The 16,574-nt window shown below is 37.4% G+C and overlaps 1 protein-coding gene across 6 annotated transcripts in view; it reads right to left on the reverse strand.

The window, feature by feature from the left end:
• PKP4 (plakophilin 4) overlaps positions 1-16,574 on the reverse strand; it is a 233,813-nt gene that overhangs the window by 158,709 nt on the left and 58,530 nt on the right. For 4 of the 6 annotated variants that reach the window (XM_032410053.1, XM_032410062.1, XM_032410044.1 and 1 more), the window contains one exon: positions 5,410-5,546. In XM_032410053.1, the coding sequence (XP_032265944.1) occupies positions 5,410-5,541 (132 nt within the window). In that variant the 5' untranslated portion in view covers positions 5,542-5,546. Of the gene's footprint in view, positions 1-5,192; positions 5,290-5,409; positions 5,547-16,574 lie in introns of those variants that run through there. The other 2 variants (XM_032410071.1, XM_032410083.1) reach the window with 2 other exon arrangements.

A 16,574-nucleotide genomic window follows, 5' to 3' on the forward strand; every position in this document is an offset into this window, starting at 1 on the left:
GCCATACAGGAAGGGTGTGTAATTACTGAAGCTAACATATCCATGCAAAAATGAAGTAATAGCAATAGGGCACAGTTGGTTCCAAAGTTCCTTATTCTATCTTCAAAAATTAAGGATCTTTAATGACTCTCATTTCACTCTTTGATATTTAAGTTTCACTTAAGTTAATATGGCTACACTGAAGGTAGAATTGAAATTTTCACCGAAGTCAGAAAATACTGTCTTGAGGCTTCTCTCTGAGAGCCTTACAAGTAAAGAACATTGCAATTTTCACTCATCAAAGATAACAAAAGAAGTATATACAGTACCTAATTTAGGACTTCACCAGAGTAAGAAAAGTATATGTAAAATGAGCATGTTTTACCAAATCTATCCTGTGCTTATGATTTCATGCTATCTGGATTGGCCTCAACCTTAAATGTGGTTTCCAAACTTCTTAAATCAGAAGCCAAAAATGAGAGTGCAGTTTGTGAGGGAACAGCAGAATGGAAGTTAAAGTGCCTGCGTATGGCCAAGTTCATATAGAGATCTCAATTATGCAAGCAATTTTATAACAGAAGATAAAAGAGTATAATAAATATTACATGTGATTCTACAAAACGCAAATCAACTTGCATCCTATATAGACCCATGAAATATGCTTGTTAACCCTATGATTGGCCATATATGGTCTTTTAAAGAATTTCTATAGTCCAGATCACATCCTATCAGTTATAAAAACTACACTATGGGATGCCTGGGTGGCTCAGTCGTTGAGCGTCTGCCTTCGGCTCGGGTCGTGGTCCCGGGGTCCTGGGATCGAGTCCCGCATTGGGCTCCCTGCTCTGCGGGAGGCCTGCTTCTCCCTCTCCCGCTCCCCCCGCTTGTGTTCCCTCTCTTGCTGTCTCTCTCTCTCTCTGTCAAATAAAATCTTTAAAAAAAAACCCCAAAAAACTACACTATATTCTCCCAACTGATAGTAAGGGCCTACATATGGCCTTTGGCTGTTTCCTTTGTGCCTGTGAAGATAGCACACTGACACATCCAAGTTTCAGGGGGTGGCAGCAAAGCTCTGGATGAGCAGCCAGTGTCTTATCAAATTCCAATTCTTCTGCATCCAAATATTTACCAACCACTTCAAGGAGAAATCAATAATTTAAGCCTAAGGTTTTCACAGGACGAGGCAGGGCCCTTTGAGGGTACCACATGTGGCCATATTTCTTTATCTTACAACATCTAAGATACTAAGTTAGGACCAGACCATTCTTAAATTTGCCAGATACTTGAAAACTATCAGGATACAAAAAAATTCTTTGTTTCCAATATCTGTATTCATCATGGACTCCTGGATCCTTATTAAGGAGTTGAGCTGAACAGTAAAACCTGTCCAATGCTGATCTTGATTACAGCCAACTGGTAGCTTCCATTTAACTGGCACTTCATGAAATTTTGGATTTGAGTTCAAGGATCACATTATTTTGTTCTTCCCATGGGATGATTTTTACTTCTCTTAAAGCATGATCCTTGAAGAGATTTCTTCAGGGGTTACCTCTATCACTTGGTATACATGATGCTGGTAGATATTCTGTGACATTACCAAGATAAACCACATCCTCTTTTCCCTACATTTAATTTTCAGCTAAGCTGGACAGATGGGAAGTGAAATTCATAACACCTATGTCATTTTTTGACCACTAATAGGAAATAAAATTTTAGTTTGCTCCATGCAGAGGTCAGATTTAATTCCTACTTCAATATGGATACATTCAATTCAAATTGTCTTAAGGGTAAGAATATACCATTGAGTAGCTACATTTCTCAGGGCTGTCTGTGAGATTCTCTTGCTCAGTAATGCTCTATGAATGTGGCTACAGGTCCCATTATCTTCACAAAACAGTTAGTTGGTGACAAAGTAATCTGAGAGCCAGTATTACTCACCCACTCCCTTTCTGAGCAATCATTTATTGCAACTCTAATATCATTAAAGGCGTGGGCGGGGGGAGGGAGCCTGTAACATGTGTGTGAAACAATTATAAAACATGGCTCTGTTGTTAGGTAGCTGATTACATAATGCAAGGGAGCATACAGTAAGAGTTAAAGCAGTGGTATAAAGTGCTAAAGAGGAGGAGAGAGATCTGACTTCAGCTGGGGTACAAATGACGTCACAGAAGAGGCAGCACTTGAACAGAAGCAGCCTCCTTCTTTCTATCTGCCAAAGAGCAAGGACTTTTTCTATAACTACACAGGTATGCACCTAAATGACTGACATCAATGTAAAAGGTTATCACTTTACAAAATGGAGAGAATATGAATCTCAACATTTTGTCAAGGAATAAAGAACAGCTTCTGCTTTGGGATCCTAGGGAAAGTGTGGCCCAGTAGAGGAAGATTTAATTGTGGTTTTGACACCCAAAATCCAATTTCAGATATTAACAGACCAATGCTTTGTTAACAAGACTGCTTTGGTTGCTTGCAATTTCCTTCTCTACTACTTACTGTGAATTGCCCAGGGGGAGTACATGTGAGGTATTTTAGTGGCTTGGATGTACTTTTACTCAAGAAGAACCCAGACTTCTCCTCTCAAAATTCAGGTGTGTGTTAAAAGATATTACTTTCCAATTTTTTAGCCAAGTGCCTTGACATTATGTTTGAGTTGCACTAAATCAGCATGTTGGTAAAATTTATTTTTACATGCTCTATTTCTTATAATACATACATAAGGCTGTTCTAATTTGTGAAACCAACATGGTGAAGTTTTGAAAGTTTAATGCCATGTAGAAGTAAAATATAGTCATAGCATAAACATAGCTCAATGTACACAAAGTTGTTTTATCTTCATATCACAGTCCAAAGAAGGCTCAGTGAATCCCTATATATATACTTCAAAATAGAACCACCAGTTCCTCCTAAGAGGCGCCTTTTCTTCTTAGGTAGAAATGCTGATTAAAATAGTAATATTAGCCCTTACTACGAGCACTTAGTAAGTGCCAGACACCACTGTAAGCATTTTACAATGGTTAATTTAATGTCCTCAATAGCCATCACTGTCACCAATTTACAGAGGAGAAACTGAGACACAGAGAGGTTAAGAAATCTTCCTAAAATCACACAGAAAGTAGTGGGTGCAGGATAGGAACCCAGGCTATCTACTCAGTTGCACTGAAAGGGTCTCTTCCTTCTGTACCCAATGAAACATCCTTCCTGACACATGGCTGCCACCAAACAAGGTCTTTTCTTTGAGATCGGTGAAGCTCATGTTTTCACTCCATGGCTGTGAGCATTGCGTTGTAGTGAGATTAAAAAAAAAAAAATTATACATCCCACCCAAGAATATTATTCTTTTGATATAATACATAATCAAGGACATTACCTATTCCATTTGGGCCTAACACAATTAAGAATGTCACATTCTGACTAGTTATTTTCAAATCAAATATATAAGATGAATAGTAACTAGCTTTTTAATTCCTAACTTTTCTGTGCTCTGTCTCATTGGGCAGATGATAGGAAGTGACATTTCAGGAAAGTCCTAAGAAGTTTCTACCCCATCTATAAAAAAAATTAGAGGATCGTGCCTGGAAGCTCGAGTTGGCTATTTAAAATCAGGTGAATATCTTGGAACAAGAGATGGATATGGTCTTGGGTTGAATGAAATGCCAAGTACTAAGCACTGATAAACAATTTTAAAAGAAATTAAGCATGAAAATTGCAAACATATATTAGTGGATTCAAATTCTTAGAACAGGAATAGAAGAGTAGAGTATGGCCTCCCACTAACTAAATAATCTGGGAGATAAATGGTAATTCTTCTCATAAATAGCAAATACCCGTATTCTTTTGGCTATCTTCAGGAACAGGAACCCTTCATGCTATCTCCCACAAAATATTCATTCAGAACACTATTTATCAACAAAAGAATGTTGAAGTCATCTGAGGCTGTCAAGGAATTCCAGTGCCAAAATCATGATAGGTTTCCAATTTTCTTCAACATGCAAAGTATCATCTGGTCTCAAGGTACAAATGCAAAGTTCCCGTAGCTATGTTTTACTGAACACAGTTTCTAGCTTTAAGTCAGTTCTGGGCATTTTGATAAATTTACTGTCATGTTTCACCAAAATGCAGAATACACTAACAGCTCAAAATAAATCAGAGTCTTCTTATTTTACAGCTCCTTGGGTCAAATCTCGACAACTATGAAGTACAGTAAGAGGAGGCCTTTTTTCCTCCCTAAAGGTGAGAGAAGCTTGGACAATCTATAGTTTAGTGGAAAATGAAAACAGTACTGACTACAATTTTTTTGTATCTTCTCAAATTCTTAGTTTGTGGAATGTTTTGAAAACTTCAAATTTCAGTGGGGGAATTTGAAATCTTGCTACTAGAATAAGCTATGAAATCATTTTTCTTGAAAGCACAGCTCTAATGTCAAATATTCTGGGGTATTCTTTCACTCTGCACAGCTAGCTCTAAGTTACAGCAAACAGTAAAATAATGAGGTATTAAATATTCCTTTACTCTGTCATCATTAGTCATCTGAACTGCTGATACTGATTTTTGAAAGAATATTCCAGCAAATATACATGTAAGTTTATAACTCTTGAGAAGAAAAGAATCAGTGGTTTAATCATAAGGCTTAAAAAAAATGTAATATTAAATTATTTCCAACAGAAAAACCCACACAGAAGGCATATACGTTTCTTTTGTTTTGGAGGGAGGGGGCAAAAAAAAAAAACCTATCCCTGGAGCTTTGAATTTACATTCACCTTATTAAGCTTTTAAATCTGAAGAAATTAAATTCAGGAATTCCAATTTCTCTAAGCGCAACAGATAAGATCTAATTTAGAAGGCTACTTGTATGTGAAGAATAAATAGCATTAAGTACCTTAAAAAAAAGCCAACATAAACATGACATTGAAGCAAACTGGCACAGTTTGACAAGTTTTAGAACACTAGCTCACAAAATGAATATACTTTGATTCAGACAAACACAACAAATATAGCCTCTATCCAAAAATCACAGAGACAACCCTATATAATACCTATATTAAATTGTTAAAATGTTCAACACATCTAAGGATATTACAGGCCTCAAGTTGCCAGAGTCCTGATAGAAAAGTCAGCAGTGTGAAATATGCTTCACAAGGCTTGGCGTGCATGCACACACTCTGCAATGTGGGGGAGACAGAGACACCAATCACCATCGATATTGTCCTTACTTGCAGACGCACAAGTATCCTGCATGTTCCGATTCTGACTGGCACCTGGAGCGGCTCTACGTGCCAGTCATCCCAATGTACTCAGGGATGTAAACACCTTATAATTAAAAAACGTGAAGGCATCAAGGACGTTAGACAAATTTAAAACACATCCAAAGATTAATTTTTAAAGGCATTGAAGAAATAACTGATTGCAAATTCCAGTAAGAGGATGTACCTGCTCCTTCACGGAAGCTAGAATAGTGGTGGCTGTGGTCTCGGGTTCCATGCCTGGGCCAGTGGAGGCAGCTTCCCAGCGGGTCTGTGGTTGCCCCTCCTCCACCAATGAGGCCTGCTCAGGAGCGGGCATTCCTCCTGCAAACAAGCAGGCAAAGAGTTAACACTTGTTCATGGGCTCCTATGCAGGAACAGGCAGGGGACTGAGGATCTGCAGATGGTTCCTAGGAAATACTATAGACTTCTACGCACAAAGATCACAACTCCTTACGGCTATTTGATTTTCAAAAGGCAACATCTAGGTCCAAAAGTACAGCTAGTATGACTAAATACTAAAATAATAATAACAGTAGCAGTAGCACTAATAATAATGCATACTAAGAAAATGTATAAACAACATCATAGCAAAAAAATGACATAAAAGTGTTGGGGAGGAGGGCTCTTAGTTAAAAATGTACTAAGGACAATAAAACTGTTAGAAGCTTGTTGAATTGCTGATTTTTCTAATCAGATAACCAATAAGTAAGTATGATTATATCATGAAGCAAATAATAAATCTTCTAGATTGCTATAGGGGCCAGTTTGTAAAGTTCACATACAAGAAGACGTCTACAAATACGCAATGCTTTACCAGTTACAGAAAAGGCTTATGCAATAGAAAAAAAAAAAAAGGTTTAAAACTTGGGCCTGAAAATAAACAAAAGTCTCCTGTATTTAAAAGAAATGGAAGGCATTAATAATTAGAACAAGGATATCTTTGGTGTAGTATCATAGCTAACATGGTTTCCTTAGAAGAATCTGATTACCAAAAATGACAAAGGCAATGGAGTTGGTGTTTAAAAAGAGGGTCTATTTCTCAGGTGCACAGCTTATGAAAGAATGAGTTCTAAAGCAAGAGACGGAGTGCCTCAACGCACCAAGAGGGATGTGTTTGCCAGACCACTGACCTGACAGGGATTTTTCATAAATTTGGAAGATTGGGAAAAGATTCCCACCTAAAATGTTGTAAATATTTTAGTAACTTGTTTACATGGCAGTGTGTTTGCTTGAGAGCACAGTCTCTCGTACCATGAGATGAGTCCAGTGCTTGGCGTATGTAACAGGTGTTCAATACATGTCTGCTGAATAAATGAGCATATAAATGAAGGACTGGCCATCTTTCCCATGTCTCTGGCAATCAGCAGGCAAACCTCACCAAGGGCTATGATACACACGAGACCTTATTTGTTCAACATGTTACTCTGTAAGCTCATATATGGACATGTCAGACCATAAATACTGTTCTTGACAATCTTCATAGTTTTCTCCTAAGAATTACTCTATTGTTATATTTTGATTGTTTTTTTTTTTTTAATCAACTTCCACAATGTTCAATTCCATAGCATGATCTGGGGATTTTCCCATTCCCTCAAATTTCTGTATCAGTTTGCTTTTTCTAAAATCATCATCTGTAAGAGAAGGGAAGATATATGCATACCACCTGACCTCTCTCCATCTCTCATCCTCACTCTTCTGACTTTCACATTAGTGAAGGTGGGTTTGGGTTCCAGGCTTCTAACAGTAGTTGCTTTATTCTTGCCATATTAATAGGCAGAAATGGGCAGTGAATGTGATGAGTTAGTGCATTTTCCCTAATGCCAGCTTCATGAAGAGTCCGTATGCCTGCTCTAGCAGGTGAATTCTCTTTCATTTCTATGGTGCCCAAGTTTAGATGGAGCCTTACCTGCAAGGAGGAGGATCTCCTCGAGTATGAGTAGAGGAGGAACTTCATTTAGTCTTGGAGTAAGTGAATCTAGGATCAAAACCTAAGTGCCCTTGGACAAGTTACCATTGTTGAGCCCCACTTTCCTCCTTAAAAAAGGGCTTACTAATTCTTTCTACAGCATAATGGAAGGATTTTATGGGAATCTTTATTTTTTAGTATATGTAGGCTTGAGATATAAAATACACTTAAAATATCATCAACTGAATAAAATAGCTCATTTCTGTATTTACTGGCTACTCACCATAAACAAGATATGAAGTCTATGAAGAAAAAAATGCCACACATAAAGATCTTAGATTAACATTTAAGGCAAGTAAAGATATGAAAGTATTCTATGCCATTGAAAAACTACACACCTTAAAATAAGCAGATGGTTGCAAAGAACAAAAATGTTACTATGCAACAGTGGAACAAATAATGCCAAGAATCAGAAATTTTAAATGTCAAGAGTATAATATCATGAAATACCAATGTGTAAGGAAAAGAGAAATAAATTCAGTGCACAAAGAAAATCTGAGAAAGGGAGAAAATAGAAACATCACTGGGGAAGTAATTATTAATTCTTTATATAAATAGGAATAGCCTTACTGAAAGATGTAATTATATTATTGTAATTATATTACATCACTGTAAGTATACCACACTTATTTCATAATATTTACTTCGATAATTCTTACTGTTCAGGATCAATATCAGATGAGCATTTTCTGAATACCACTCTGCCCACATGTGTAGGGGGCTAGGGAGTTTGGGCATAAGGCAGGGTCACTGACCATTAGCGCCTCATCACCTAGCTGAGGCAGCAAAATATGAATCAGATCAAGGCCAAGCAGAGCAAGATGCAGCGATGAAATAACAATACCAAAGTTAATAGGTAGAGGCTGTGAAACACTTATGAATTTGTAAAAGAAACCAGTATCAGGCAGGAGAGGAGATTTTCATAGGCAGAGATGATACTTTTTGTTCTCTGATTCCTCAAAGACTGAAAGGTATTGCAGGCAATCGCTAGCACTGCTGGGCTGAAGAATGACCACGGTGCCCCTGCATACCCGAGGGTGAGACACTTCACTGCCCCTCATTTCTGGAACAGTCCCCAAATAACATAACCTAACACTGGGCAGAGGAGGGATGCCACAGTACTGACAAGTTCTAAACCTAGTAAGGTCTTCTATCCACTTTCTTGTAGTTCTCATAACAATTTAAGGAATCATAGGAACCAAGGTACGACTAGAGTCACAGGATAAGATTATTACTTCTTCCCATTAGCAAAGGAAAAAAAAAAGCCACCAAAAAATAATGAGTGCTTCTATAGCAAAGGGACCGTGAGAAATAAGGCTTCGTGCTTCCTTCAATGACCTCAACTTGCCTGATTTGGACAAGCACATTCTAGGGACCTGAGAAAATCAAAGCATTTTGGGGACTCTGGAGAATCACAGGGAATGGTAGAGGTGCCAGAAAACTGGAAGCAGGAAAATGCCATTGCTGTTTTTGAAAAAAGAAAGTAGACTCTCTTCACATCATAAACTAGAGAGCTAGACATAGATCTTAGGTGAGATTCTTAAAAGGATTTTATCCAAGAGATGATCTGTGAGAACCAGAAAGGGGCACACCAAAGAAAAGTCATGTTAAGCTGTTCTAATTTCTGTCTTTGGCAGCGTAACCATGGAAATGTAGTGTGTCTAAACTCCAGTGAGGCATGTATATTAGAAGTCCCCCACGATATTATAATCATCAGAGAACTGGGGCTGGCACAGGGCAACTGCTGACTCTCACAGCCTGAAAATGTCTGAAGGAAACATATCCTCCTACAAAGGTTTCTAATGTAATGCCGGAGAACTTTGTTCTTGACCCAATCTTAACCAAAAAGTTTAGCTATAATGTAAATAATACACAGGCATGCTCAAATTCTTCAATGACTATGAATACTGAATTAATCCATATAATAAAATTAAAATACAGAAAACATTGCTATACTGCAATAATGAGCTACCTCTATGAGATAAAAACAACGGGAATAAATGCGGGGTCTTATATTGAGGTTAGCTTAGCAGCACCCTGGGGAAAAGATCTAAGGACTTCAGGTCCAAGAGCAGAATGAGTGAACCATGCAGGAGACAAAGCTGCTCCAAAGACAAGGTGATTTTATACTGTGTTGGTATCAGTATTTAAGATGACAGGAAGAGGGGCACATGTTAGTGTACACCTCTCCTTCAGGCTCCTTGGGACATGTCCAGGTCCAGTTACAGATGGCACATTTGCAGAAAGAGATGCAAATGTATCCATTCAGGAGAGGATGAGTAGGATGGTAAAAGTATTCAGTCATTCTTACCAGGCACAGGAACAGGGACAAAATGAATGACAGCTCCTGCTCCGTAGGAGCTCAGACCTTAGTTGGGGGGGAGGAGGGCAGGCGCCCGGGAAGGGCAGCTAATAGAACAAGAAGAGTTAAGTCTGATCTCAAGAAGAGAAGGACTATGCAGACAAGCAGACGTCTATAAACCTCTGAAGGACTGCTATTGACAAACAAGGTTAGACATTTTAGGTTATGATCCTAAGAGCTGGATCAAAAACTAATGGTTTTGTGACAAACTTGTATTTCCCTTTATTATTACTGTCTTTATACTTTTAATCAAATTTGGCTAATGGTTATATTATTTTTAATCAAAATCAAAAGTTGAGCCACGAGAGGAAGCTCAGGACGGGCTTTCCTTTTGGAGCAAATATTCAAGTGTCCGAGGCAGACACTAAGGTAAGACAACTTCTACACTCTGAATTGATGTGAGTGTTCCTCAGTTTTCGGAATGTTGTCTATCATTTCACAGCTATCTGTTAAAAGGCACCTGCAGGGCAGGAAGCTGTGCTTTTCCTGAAGGCATGATGGACACTGGAAATCTTAGTGCTGTTTCTCTGTCTGGCTGTACAAACCTGAGATGAGTTTGTGACCAACTCTTACAAGTGTCTTCTCATTTTATCCCAGGCTTTACTTACTAAATTTCCTCTTGCCCAGGTCTATTTTTAACATTCTGTTGAACTGTATTCTTTTGTGCCTTGTAAAAACACTTTCTGGAAGGCAGACTCTGTACTTTCACTATAAACTTTATTGAAGACAAAGAAGCTTTTATGTGCAACTATTAGTATTTGTGTATGTGTGTGTATCTCAATCTTATAGTGTACTATCATTGAGTAATGGGAAATTTTTCTTCCCAAGGTTGCAGGCTAGATACATTCAAGAGTGAGTATTGAGGGGCGCCTGGGTGGCTCAGTCGTTAAGCGTCTGCCTTCGGCTCAGGTCATGATCCCAGGTTCCTGGGATCGAGCCCCGCATCGGGCTCCCTGCTTGGCGGGAAGCCTGCTTCTCCTCCCACTCCCCCTGCTTGTGTTCCCTCTCTTGCTGTGTCTCTCTCTATCAAATAAATAAATAAAATCTTAAAAAAAAAAAAAGAGTGAGTATTGAATCTTGAGAATGTAGATGTAATAAATGCAGGGTATGGACGTAACATACAGCTATGCATGTAATATATATGGGCAAAGCCTATGACTCAATATCTATAATCACTTTTACCATAGATACTAATCCACAAAATTGTCTCTGTGCTAAATCTTTCTGGGATAGATCAACTACATACTGTATTTTCCTCTATTTACTCATTTCTACTCTCCTTACTGACAATTTTTGGCCAAAGTATACTAAGTATACTTTGTTTCATCTTATCCAGTGATATAAACTGGAGTCTATATATTTTTCTCTCCTCTTTTGCATTAGTATTTTGGACTATAACATATCTCATGACTTCATTTTTTTTTTTTTTTTTTTAAGATTTTACTTATTTGACAGAGAGAGACACAGTGAGAAAGGGATCACAAGCAGTGGGGAGTGGGAGAGGGAGAAGCAGGCTCCTGGCTGAGCAGGAAGCCCGATGTGGGACTCAATCCCAGGACCCTGGGATAATGACCTGAGCTGAAGGCAGACACTTAATGACTAAGCCACCCAGGTGCCCCTCTCATGACTTCATTTTGAACGCTCAGAAAATGCTACGATGATTGATGACAACCATTTCAAAACTTATAGGACAAATAATGATCCCCAAGAACAAATTAAGAAAAATAATAAAGGACAGAAAATAAGCACGATTATTTAAATTTTATTCAAACCAAGATATTAATAATACAGGATAATAAACATTTTGGAATAAGCATTAGATAAACAAAATACTGTAATAGTAAAAACAAAAAAAAATCACTGAGTATCCTATGTAGTAAAGACAAGTTTCTTTGCTTTACTTATAATGAAACTGGAACTACAGAAGAATGAGGTACTGGGAAATCAGGAATATGCGTCAGAAGTTAAACACCTTCAGGACCATATGGAATCTATTCTAGAATTCTAAAAGGAGTACTAGATGAACTTTTCACAGTTAGAGTTTTAAAATATCCTAGAAGTAAGAACCATTTCTAAAATCTGCAACTCTTTAGGAAGCTTACAGATAGTTACATACTAAACTTCTAATCAGACAGTTCATCCAAAAAATTGAAACTTCTTGGCAAGAATTTGTTTAGAAGGGAGCTATATGCCAAACAGCACAGTAATTCTAGAGAATAAACTATATACAGCAGTTAAGTGTTTTGGCTTATGGATTTTACAATCAAAAGATCAGCGCAAGATAACCTGATATTTAAAAAAAGGCAAAAGGTGTAAACAGACCTTTCAGAGAAGAGGAAATCTAGGTGGCCAAAAATAAGGTGCTCAAACTCATTAGTAACTAGAAAAATACAAATTCATACTACAGTGAGAAATCAATAAACAACCCCCAGAATGACAAAACATTTATCAATACCAAATTCTGGTGAAGAGGTAGAACAATGGTAAATATCGCAGGCTGCTGATCAGTATTTAAAGGAGCCATCACTTGGGAATACATTTTGGCACCTATCTAGTCGAGCTGCTGATACATATATTCCATAGCCCAGTAATTCCATTCCTGATTATATAGAGATATTCTTGCACACAAACACTGGAGAGCCATGTAAGTCAGGTCATGGCAGCACTCTATGGAAGCTCTGAATTGTAAACAACCTGAATGACAATAGTGAAATGGGTAAATACATTGTGGTATAGTCATGCACTGTGTTTCATCTATAACAAGTGAACAACAGCGCTATACAACAAGAATGACTCTCACAAGTACACTGCTGAATAAAAGAAGTCACAAAAGAATACAAACAGTAGAATTCCATTTAGGTAAAGTTTAAAAAATAGGCAAGATAAAACTGTTTATTAAGGATGCATTTGTAGGAAATGACTATCAAAGTCAAAGGAGTGGTTACTTCTGCAAGGAAGATGCAGATTGTGATTTTAGAGGGGACATTAAGAACTTTTGGAGTGCTGGACTGGCATGGGCAATTACTAATGGACGTTTTAGCTTTTTAATGTCTTCTAGCTGTATATACATTTTATGAGCTTTTCTATAGTTTTTTTCATGAAAAAGGAAAAATACTAATATAGCAAAACAAACTTATATGATAAATTCTTATTAGTTGTGATCTGTAAATAGAAAAATTTAGAGTATTTATAAATAGAATGCAATAGTGTGTAACAGCTCAAATACTAAAGACTATCCATTTTTAAGAGAACTGATCTACTTCTGGTTATAAAACTACACTAAAAAAAGACACTAAATTTTGTAACTCATAAATGTCTTGAAGGTATTTATTTCAATAAAAAAAGGGGCTTACACTACAAAATAAAATGTCTGCAACCCCATATACCATTCACTAATAATTTTTGAAAATAAAACACGTAGCTAATACATAACATCAGGTTCAACACTGCTCACACCTCCAGGCAGCAGTTCACATTGTGTTCTATATGAATGACGCTCCCTGGAGTGTGCAGAGTGTGGACACGGTTCCTGTAACACAGATAAACATTGAAAAACTGTTAATAAAACCAAAAAGTATCTTATTTGTTATGGACAGCTAAGAAGGAAAAATGGAAATTTCTTTTTGGAAAATCCTACAGGTTCACCTTGTAGGATTTGGGATCTGTTACACAGATGAGGAAAAAGAAGCCTGGAATGTTAAGGGCTGATAAAAAGACAGGTTGATAAAAAGATGGGGGTAATCAAAAGGCTAAGAATGTAATTAAAGCTGAGGGGTGATGACTGGATCAAAAGGCATGATGAGCATACATTTCCACTCTTTTCCAACTCAAAACACCATGAAATGACAGAAAAGGCCTTTTTCTTTTTTAAAATAAGAAAATTAGTCTAGAAATTTTAAAAATGACACCAGTGTGCTAAAAAGTCAGAAAAATAATGACTATAAACCTATGGCAAAATACCAGAGGGAACCATAGCACCAAACAGAGGAGGGACTGCTTTGGAGCAGGTTGGGGTGGGGGTGGGGGGCAGGTTGCACACTCAGGCTACTCAGATACCAGATCCTAGGTTCTTAGGTCAGGGTCAAGATCAGATGATCAAGGGTAGAGCTAGTGCAGCAGGGTGGTCTGCCCTTGTCCTGGACATGCTCAAACAGTTGCCAAGGTCAAAGGAGGAGTTGATCCAGACAGAGCAGGGCCTCAGTCAGCTACTGATGCCCAGAAGGGACCAATTCCCTAAAGAGGAAAAGTAAAGTGAAGTATGTAGAAATAACATTTAATGAAGCTTTACTTACTTACTTACTTATTTATATAGGGGTGGAGGGCAGCAGAAGAGGGAGAGAGAGAGAATCTTAAGCAGGCTCCACACCCGGGCTCAATCTCACAATTCTGAGATCATGACCTGAGCTGAAATCAAGAGCAGGACGCTTACCTGAGCCACCCAGGCGTGCCTGAATGAAGCTGTTTTTAAATTGAAAGCTGTGTACATGAAGGAGAAATAGCCAGAGACCTTGAAATAAAGTTATAGGATAAAAATAAAAATCTCAATCAATGGAATAAAGAGAACAATTTTTTTTTTCAAAATTTAGGGGCGCATGGGTGGCTCAGTCAGTTAGGTGTGGGACTCTTGGTTTCAGCTCAGGTTGTGATCTCAGGGTCATGAGATCAAGCCACGAGTGGAGTATGCTTGAGTTTCTCTCACCCTCTCCCCTCCTCCACCAAGCATGTGTGGGTGCGTGTGCACTCTCTCTCTCTAAAATAAATAAATCTCTCTCTCTCTTTTTTAAGAGTATTTCATAAGAAGGGCACCTGACTGGCTCAGTCTGTAGAGCATGCGACTCTTGATCTTGGGATTGTGAATTGAGTCCCAAAGTGGATGTAAAGATTACTTAAAAACAAAATGTCTTGCATAAGAATGATCTAAATCATTCAGAAACTTAAAAAAAAAAAAAAAAAAGAAAGGAAGAAAAAAAGATGAAAAAGATAAAAGAAGTTTGGAGACTAGAGACTAGTTCAGGGTTATGCTTATTTACCAGTAATAGTACTAGGAAGAAAGAAAAAAAGAAGAGAAATACTAAAAGAAATAAAAATTTCTCAGAGCTGAAAACTAATCATTTAAAATGGGCTAATAAATGAACAAAATGAATGAAATGAACTATATCTAGACACAATCCACTGAAATATCTGGTTACAAGGATAAAGAAAAGATTGTACATGCTACCATGGAGGAAAAACAAACTGCTTACAAATGAATGAAAGTCCGTTTGGCATCAGAGCTCTTATCAACTACAGAGGAAGTAGCAATAGCTTCGGTACTGACCAAAAACTGTGATTCAAATATGAACGCAACATAAGAGCATGTTAAGACATACCGGGACTCAGGAGAGTTTGGCTTCCACAATCTTTAAAGGACGTTCTGCAACCAAATAACATATATGACAGAAGAAGGATTAGGACACAATAAACAGTGCTAAGCAAATAATTCAGACAACTGAAAATTAAAGTCTAAATAAACTGCCCATGATATCAACATGAGAGGGGTGAGAAGCTGAAGAAAATAAAATTGTCCTGATGTTCTAATTTAACCTAGTGGGAAGAAATACATACAGAGTAACTCCAGGTGAGCAGTGCCTTTGCTGGTCCCCTCAGGAAGAGGCAGAACCCACTGCTCACCCCTTGAATGTGGGGCTGGCCTCTTGGGACTCACAAAATGTGGCCAATGTAGATCGTGTGCAACACTTGAGGCTAGGTTTAAGAGGCCTAGAGCTTCTTCTTCTTCTTCTGGAATCTTGAAATCACTACGCTGTGAAAGAGCTCAGGATTAAAAGATGCCATGTAGACAGAGGCTCAGTACTCCCAGCCACTCTGGTCAATACCTCAGATTATATAAGACAGGCCATCTTAGAAAGTCCTGCCCTGACCAAGTATCCAGCTTACTGGAGCCACCTGAGTGAGCCCAGGCAAGACCAGCAGAAGAACCTCCTTACCAACCAAGATTTGTGTGAAATTTAAAACCATTGTTTGAGTCACTGAGATTTAAGAGGACTTGCTACATGATAGGCAAGTGAAACTAATACAACCACTAATGAGGATAGGGAAAAAAAATTAACTTATATTATTTTTAAGAATCATAAGATTAAAAAATTAAATTTTTCATGCTGAATTATAAAGATATAATTTATTTAAAGCATTATTGATCTTCCACTTATTACATACTACACTATAAACTAGATGTTATTGAGAGTATAATGATGAATTAAGACCTTGGCCTCCAATCCAATTTACAGTCTAAAGGGACTATCTAAAGGGAAGACAAATAAAAAAGCAACTACAATAAAATGCAGCTTGAGATAAACAAGGCAGTAAGAGCTCAAACATGGAAGGCAGATGCTCAAAGAGGGGTTTCAAAAGGTATGAATAAATGGGGATGCTATTCCAGGTGCAGCAGAAGGACCCAGGTGGAGGAAAGCCCACCTATAATGTATTAATTAATTTTATTAAGCTTTTACATTTAAAAATTTGCTTTAGGTTCAATAGATTACTCAAAAACCTCCCTAGACTATTGTTTCATATCATTTGCAATTAAGAATATCTAAGCCATATCAAATCTCAAGCTGTTTAAATAAAAGATTTGTTTTTATCATTAGTTTTTCATATCAAATGCTAGTGTTAACAAAGATTAAAAACTAATGAAATCACTAACACAGCACATATGGGGATTTTGAAATATGGTAATTTATAAGTGAATTACTAGAGGCAATAAAAATAATGTAAAATTGTTTAATTAAGGACTTGGGCATTTAATAATATTTATAAGGTCTATTAAAGATAAAAAGTATACAACCTAGTAACAAAGTAACAACCTGCTATCTTATGCAGTGGCTGTCTTTTAGTTCATTATATTGATTTTTCTTTTTACATGGACTAGCTAAATGATTTTTCAGTGTCTTGGGATTTTTACTAAACTGTCTAGCTGATAATAACCTAGATCTGTATTAGATTTCTTAGAAGTTCTGCATTAGAC

The sequence above is a fragment of the Phoca vitulina genome, unplaced genomic scaffold (genome assembly GCF_004348235.1).
Source record: "Phoca vitulina isolate PV1807 unplaced genomic scaffold, GSC_HSeal_1.0 scaffold1, whole genome shotgun sequence".
Classification (NCBI taxonomy): domain Eukaryota; kingdom Metazoa; phylum Chordata; class Mammalia; order Carnivora; family Phocidae; genus Phoca; species Phoca vitulina.